The 7,314-nt window shown below is 29.3% G+C and overlaps 1 protein-coding gene across 1 annotated transcript; it reads left to right on the top strand.

Annotated features, from left to right (window-relative positions):
- Positions 1-3,191: 3,191 nt before the first annotated feature.
- Positions 3,192-7,171, top strand: LOC119664620 (uncharacterized protein K02A2.6-like). The gene is made up of 2 exons (XM_038074079.1): positions 3,192-3,907; positions 4,405-7,171. Exons 1-2 carry the CDS (start codon positions 3,192-3,194, stop codon positions 7,169-7,171), a joined length of 3,483 nt encoding a protein of 1,160 aa, XP_037930007.1.
- The last annotated feature ends 143 nt before the right edge of the window (positions 7,172-7,314 follow it).

The raw sequence follows: 7,314 nt of genomic DNA, 5'->3' as shown, positions 1-7,314 counted from the left end.
TAGAAGAAAAAATAAATAAAATTTGATTTAGGATCAAGTTTTGAAGAATAGATTAAATATCATTTGATTTAGTGCAGAAGAATGAAATATTAAAGGAAATTTGTTTGAGCATCAATTTTTGAAATAAAGATTGTATATCGATTGTTTTGGTGCAAATTAATTAAAAAAAAATAAATGAAATTTGTTTTAAGTTCAAGTTTTGAAGAATAGATTAAATATCATTTATTTAAGTGCATAAGAATGTCATATTAAAGGAAATTTGTTTGAGGTCCAACCTTTGAAATATGGATTGTACATCAATTGTTTTGGTGCAAATTAATGGACGAAAAAATAAATGAAATTTGTGTTAAATTCAAGTTTCGAAGAATAGATTAAATATCATTTATTTAAGTGCATAAGAATGTAATATTAAAGGAAGTTTGTTTTCCACCCTTTGATATATAGATTGTACATCAATTGTTTTGGTGCAAATGAATAGAAGAAAAAATAAATAAAATTTGATTTAGGATCAAGTTTTGAAGAATAGATTAAATATCATTTGATTTAGTGCAGAAGATTGAAATATTAAAGGAAATTTGTTTGAGGACCAATTTTTGAAATAAAGATTGTATATCGATTGTCTTGGTGCAAATTAATTAAAAAAAAATAAATTAAATTTGTTTTAAGTTCAAGTTTTGAAGAATAGATTAAATATCATTTATTTAAGTGCATAAGAATGTCATATTAAAGGAAATTTGTTTGAGGTCCAACCTTTGAAATATGGATTGTACATCAATTGTTTTGGTGCAAATTAATAGACGAAAAAATAAATGAAATTTGTGTTAAATTCAAGTTTCGAAGAATAGATTAAATATCATTTATTTAAGTGCATAAGAATGTAATATTAAAGGAAGTTTGTTTTCCACCCTTTGATATATAGATTGTACATCAATTGTTTTGGTGCAAATGAATAGAAGAAAGAATAAATAAAATTTGATTTAGGATCAAGTTTTGAAGAATAGACTAAATATTATTTGATTTAGTGCAGAAGAATGAAATATTAAAGGAAATTTGTTTGAGGACCAATTTTTGAAATAAAGATTTTATATCGATTGTTTTGGTGCAAATTAATTAAAGAAAAAATAAATGAAATTTGTTTTAAGTTCAAGTTTTGAAGAATAGATTAAATATCATTTATTTAAGTGCAGAAGAATGTCATATTAAAGGAAGTTTGTTTGAGGTCCAACCTTTGAAATATGGATTGTACATCCATTGTTTTGGTGCAAATTAATAGAAGAAAAAATAAATAAAATTTGATTTAGGATCAAGTTTTGAAGAATAGATTAAATATTATTTGATTTAGTGCAGAAGAATGAAATATTAAAGGAAATTTGTTTGAGAATCAATTTTTGAAATAAAGATTTTATAATTGTTTTGGTGCAAATTAATAGAAGAAAAAATAAATGAAATTTGTTTTAAGTTCAAGTTTTCAAGAATAGACTAAATATCATTTGTTTTAGTGCAAAAGAATGAAATATTAAAGGAATAGTATATCAATTGTTTTTGTGCAAAATAATAGAAGAAAAAATAAATAAAATTTGATTTAGGATCAAGTTTTGAAGAATTGATAAAATATCATTTGATTTAGTGCAGAAGAATGAAATATTAAAGGAAATTTGTTTGAGGACCAATTTTTGAAATAAAGATTGTATATCGATTGTTTTGGTGCAAATTAATTAAAGAAAAAATATATAAAATTTGTTTTAAGTTCAAGTTTTGAAGACTAGATTAAATATCATTTATTTGAGTGCATAAGAATGTAATATTAAGGAAATTTGTTTGAGGTCTAACCTTTGAAATATGGATTCTACATCAATTGTTTTGGTGCAAATTAATGGAAGAAAGAATAAATGAAATTTGTTTTAAGTTCAAGTTTTGAAGAATATACTAAATACCATTTGATTTAGTGCAGAAGAATGAAATTAAAATTTTAAGGGAATTTGTTTGGGAGGGTATTTGAAATAAGATTGTTATATCCGATTGTTTGGTTGCAAAATTAATTAAAAAAAATAAATATTGTTTTAAGTTCAGTTTGAAGAATAGATTAATATTATTTATTAAGGTGCATTGGACTGTATATTAAAGGGAATTTGTGAAGAAAAAATAAATGAAATTTGTTTTAAGTTCAAGTTTTGAAGAATATACTAAATACCATTTGATTTAGTGCAGAAGAATGATATATTAACAGAAATTTGTTTGAGGACCAATTTTTGAAATAAAGATTGTATATCGATTGTTTTGGTGCTAATTAATTAAAGAAAAAATAAATAAAATTTGCTTTAAGTTCAAGTTTTGAAGAACAGATTAAATATCATTTGTTTTAATGCAAAAGAATGAAATATTAAAGGAATAGTGTTTGAGGTCCAACCTTTGAAATATGGATTCTACATCAATTGTTTTGGTGCAAATTAATAGAAGAAAAAATAAATGAAATTTGTTTTAAGTTCAAGTTTTCAAGAATAGACTAAATATCATTTGTTTTAGTGCAAAAGAATGAAATATTAAAGGAATAGTATATCAATTGTTTTTGTGCAAAATAATAGAAGAAAAAATAAATAAAATTTGATTTAGGATCAAGTTTTGAAGAATTGATAAAATATCATTTGATTTAGTGCAGAAGAATGAAATATTAAAGGAAATTTGTTTGAGGACCAATTTTTGAAATAAAGATTGTATATCGATTGTTTTGGTGCAAATTAATTAAAGAAAAAATATATAAAATTTGTTTTAAGTTCAAGTTTTGAAGACTAGATTAAATATCATTTATTTGAGTGCATAAGAATGTAATATTAAGGAAATTTGTTTGAGGTCCAACCTTTGAAATATGGATTCTACATCAATTGTTTTGGTGCAAATTAATGGAAGAAAGAATGTAATATTAAAGGAATTGTGTTTGAGGTTCGACTTTTGAAATATAGATTGTATATCAATTGTTATGGTGCAAAATAATAGAAGAAAAATTAATAAAATTTGATTTAGGATTGTAATATGGTCACCTTAATCTAAAAATATATTATAAGGTAACCTTATTATGGTTAATACTCATCTCTCTTAGTAGTAAGTGATAAAATGTAAATTTAGTCGTTAAGTACTCAGTGTAACAAGAACATTATAGTGGCGACGAGGAGAAAAAAAAACAAAATCCAGTAAAAATGGCCACAGTCGAAAAAAATCAAATTTTGGGTAAATTACCTAATTTTGACCACGAAAATGGTTCGTGGAGTATTTATAAGTCGAAGTTGCAGCAGTTCTTGATCTGCAACCAAGTGACAAACGAAATTCAAAAAAAAGCAATGCTGGTTACGTCATTGGAGGAGAGAAGTTTTATGCTGTTACAGAATCTATTGAGTCCAAAATTGGTGGACGCAGTAGAAGTCACTTATGAACAATGTGTAAAGGTATTGGAAGCACATTTCAAGCCAGTGACAATTGGTTTTGCTGAGAGGTGCAGATTTTATGGCGCCAGTAAACAGCAACAAGAATCGGTAAACGATTGGGCAATAAAACTGCGAAATTTAGCTACACAATGCAATTTCGGTGAACACCTTGAAATGGCGTTAAGAGATAAGTTTATAATGGGCCTTGAAAGAAGTATAGTCAAGGACAAGTTAATGTTAGAGTCAGTAGAAACATTAACTTTTGAAAAAGCGGTACAAATGGCGAAAGCAGCGGAATATAGCCAACAGCCGTTAGAAGCAGCAGTTAAAGAGGAAATATTTTACATGCGAAACAACACATCAAATAACGGGCGATACAGTGCAGCGCAGCCGCAGCGACGACATGGTCAGCAGCGCAGTGAGAAATGGCAGCATGATAATGAGAGACAGCAGATGCAAAAAGAAGAAGTAAAAAAGTGCGAAGTGTGTGGGTATAATAACCATAAAAGCAGTGTATGTAAATATAAAGATTATAAATGCAAAAAATGCAATAGGAAAGGGCATTTAAAAAAATGTGTTTGCTAAATAGAAAAGATTTTAATTTTTTTGAATCAAATTTTTTTCCGTTGGTGAATAAAGAAAAACAAATTGACGATCCAATTTATATAAATGTGAATGTGGAAAATCGAGAGTTTTGTATGCAACTGGACACGGGTTCGCAGTTTAGTATTTTTTCATTAAATGATTTTAAAAAATTTTTTAATATGAATCAACTAAAGAAGACTAATATAATTTTGAAGACCTATAATGGTGTAGAATTAAACCCTGTGGGAGTTGTGGACGTGCAGGTAACGTACAAAGAATTGTGCAGAGTAGTGAGATTTTTGATAGTACAAGGTGAGGGTCCAGCCTTGCTAGGCAGAAATTTTTTAAATGTTTTTGAAATTGATTTTAAAAAATTAAATTATGTTACTGTTGACAAATTAAGTGAAGAATTAAGAAATCAGTTTGCAAAGCTATTCGACAGTAAACTAGGATGTTTCACAAAAGGACAAGTTAAGTTGTCAGTAAAAGCAGGGTCGGTTCCAAAATTTTTTAAACCCAGGCCGGTGCCATTGGCAATTAAAGATAAAGTAGAAAAGCAAATAAAGGATTTAGTAAATATGGATGTGTTAGAACCGATAGAGTTTAGTGAATGGGCAACGCCGATAGTACCTGTATTAAAAAAGAACGGTCAGGTGAGGATTTGTGGAGACTTCAAAGTAACAGTAAATCCAGTCCTAATTGTGGACAAATATCCTTTGCCACGTATTGAAGAATTATTTGCAAAGTTACAGGGAGGTGATGAATTCACTAAATTAGATCTTACAATGGCATATCAACAGATGGAGTTGGATGAAGATTCAAGAAAATTGACCACCATTTCAACAACTAAAGGGTTGTTTCAATATAAACGTTTAGTCTACGGGTTGGCATCCGCTCCGGCAATTTTCCAAAAAATTATGGAAAATTTGTTGCTAAAAATTGAGGGAGTAGTTGTTTTTATTGATGATATACTGATCACAGCAGGGAATAGAGTTGAACACGTTAAACGAGTAAAACAAGTGTTAAGTGTTTTACAAGATGCAGGATTTTCATTATCCCTAGAAAAGTGTAATTTTTTCTGTAAAAAAGTGGAATATTTAGGTCATATTATCGATAAAGAGGGGTTACATACTAACCCTGAAAAAATTAAGATGATCAAAGATATTGCTTATCCAAAAAATCTGAAAGAGCTTCAAGCATTTTTGGGAATGATAAATTTTTATAGACGCTTTTTACCAAATCTGGCAAATATAGCTTCTCCATTGTATGACTTAATGAAGGGAGATAGTCAGTTTGTCTGGACAAACGAATGTTCTAAAGCAATAGATAAATTAAAGAATTTAGTAATAGCGGATAAATGTCTGACACATTTTAATCCGGAGTTTGGAACAAAGTTAACAGTAGATGCAAGTCCGATTGGCGTGGGAGCAGTACTTTCACAGGTAGCGCCAGACGGTGTTGAAAAGCCAATCGAATTTGCTTCAAGAATTTTGAAGCCAGTAGAAAGAAAGTACTCTCAATTGGATAGGGAGGCAGTAGCTATTTTGTTTGGTGTTACCAAGTTTCACCAATATCTATATGGACGTAAATTTATACTTGTGACAGATAATAAACCCTTACAGTATATTTTTAATCCTAAAAAAGGTATACCGCAGATGGCGGCAAACAGATTACAACGTATTGCGTTAGCATTGTCGGGTTACAATTTTCAGGTTGAGCATATCAGATCAACACAAAATGTAGCAGATTACTTTTCAAGATTTCCGTCCAAAATCTACTGTGAAAATAAATGGTTAGAGTCTGATGTGTATTTTAACTATGTTAAAGAAAGCAACAAAATTCAGTTAGATTTAGAGTTAGTAAAAAAAGAGACTGAAAAAGATAAGGTGCTACAAAAAGTTAAAGAGTATATTCTTAAGGGTTGGCCAAGCAAATGCACAGATGTAGATATGGAACAATATTTTAGGAAGAAGAATGAACTATCTTATGAGCAAAATTGTGTTTTCTGGGCTTATCGAATTGTAATTCCTAAAAGCTTACAACATAGGGTAGTGGAATTATTACACTCATCACACATGGGAATAGTGAAAATGAAGTCTAGGGCAAGAGAATGTTCTTGGTGGCCAAAACAAACTAATGATTTAGAAATAGCAGTTAAAGGTTGTGAGCCATGTCTTAAAACAAGGGCAGATCCACCTAAGCAGGAATTAAAAGTATGGAAGTGGCCAGACAAACCTTGGAGTAGGGTGCACATTGATTTTTTTGGACCATGTTTTAAGCGATGGTGTTTAATTATAATTGATGCACATACCAAGTGGATTGAATGTATTGACATGGGTAGAAATACAACTAGTAAGGCAGTAATAGAAAAATTGCAGGATGTTTTTGCACGTTTTGGACTGCCACATGAATTAGTGTCTGATAATGGAACTGCATTTGTATCCAACGAGTTTAAAATATATTTAAAGAATTGTGGTATTAAGCATTTCACAACTCCGGTAGGGTATCCTGCAACTAATGGTCAGGCAGAAAATGCGGTTAAAACCGTAAAAAACGCGTTAAAGCGAAGTCTACTTAATGTTGATTCAGGACATTTTAATGTAGTATTAAATAAATTTTTGTTTGATTATCGTAATACTAAACACTGTAGTACAGGTATTGCGCCAGCTACGTTAATGTTTGGTCGGCAGTTGCGGACAAAACTAGATTTATTTAATCCACATAGAAAAGTTGAAATAAATGTAAATGTTAACAAAATAGTAGAAGAAAGTCAAAACAAGCAAAAGAAATATTATGGATCGAGGAACAATAGGTTCAAAGAAAATGAGGCCGTGATGGTAAAAGATTATTCCATACCAGGCCGAGTAAGTTGGGCAAAAGGCTATGTATCTAAAAAGTTAGGAAGACAGATATATATAGTTAAAACTGAAAATGGAAAAAACTGGAAAAGACATGCAAATCAAATGATTGGTTGTAAGAACAATTTTCAGGAGGAAGAAAATAGGTCTAAATTATTTAAAGAACCAATAGTTGAGGAAAATATTGGTAGTAAGGCAAAAGATATTGTAAGTCAAAATGTGGAAGAAAATATTGTAGATCAGAAAGAAAAAATTAATTACAAGTATAATTTGAGAACACGTAAATTTAAAGATAACATGAAACAATTGTAAAGGGGGGGTATTGTAATATGGTCACCTTAATCTAAAAATATATTATAAGGTAACCTTATTATGGTTAATACTCATCTCTCTTAGTAGTAAGTGATAAAATGTAAATTTAGTCGTTAAGTACTCAGTGTAACAAGAATATTATA

The sequence above is a fragment of the Teleopsis dalmanni genome, unplaced genomic scaffold, assembly GCF_002237135.1.
Source record: "Teleopsis dalmanni isolate 2A unplaced genomic scaffold, ASM223713v2 unscaffolded_contig_2295, whole genome shotgun sequence".
NCBI lineage: Eukaryota > Metazoa > Arthropoda > Insecta > Diptera > Diopsidae > Teleopsis > Teleopsis dalmanni.
Note: the sequence above shows the minus strand (reverse complement) of the source record. Positions and strands in the feature narration are given on the sequence as shown.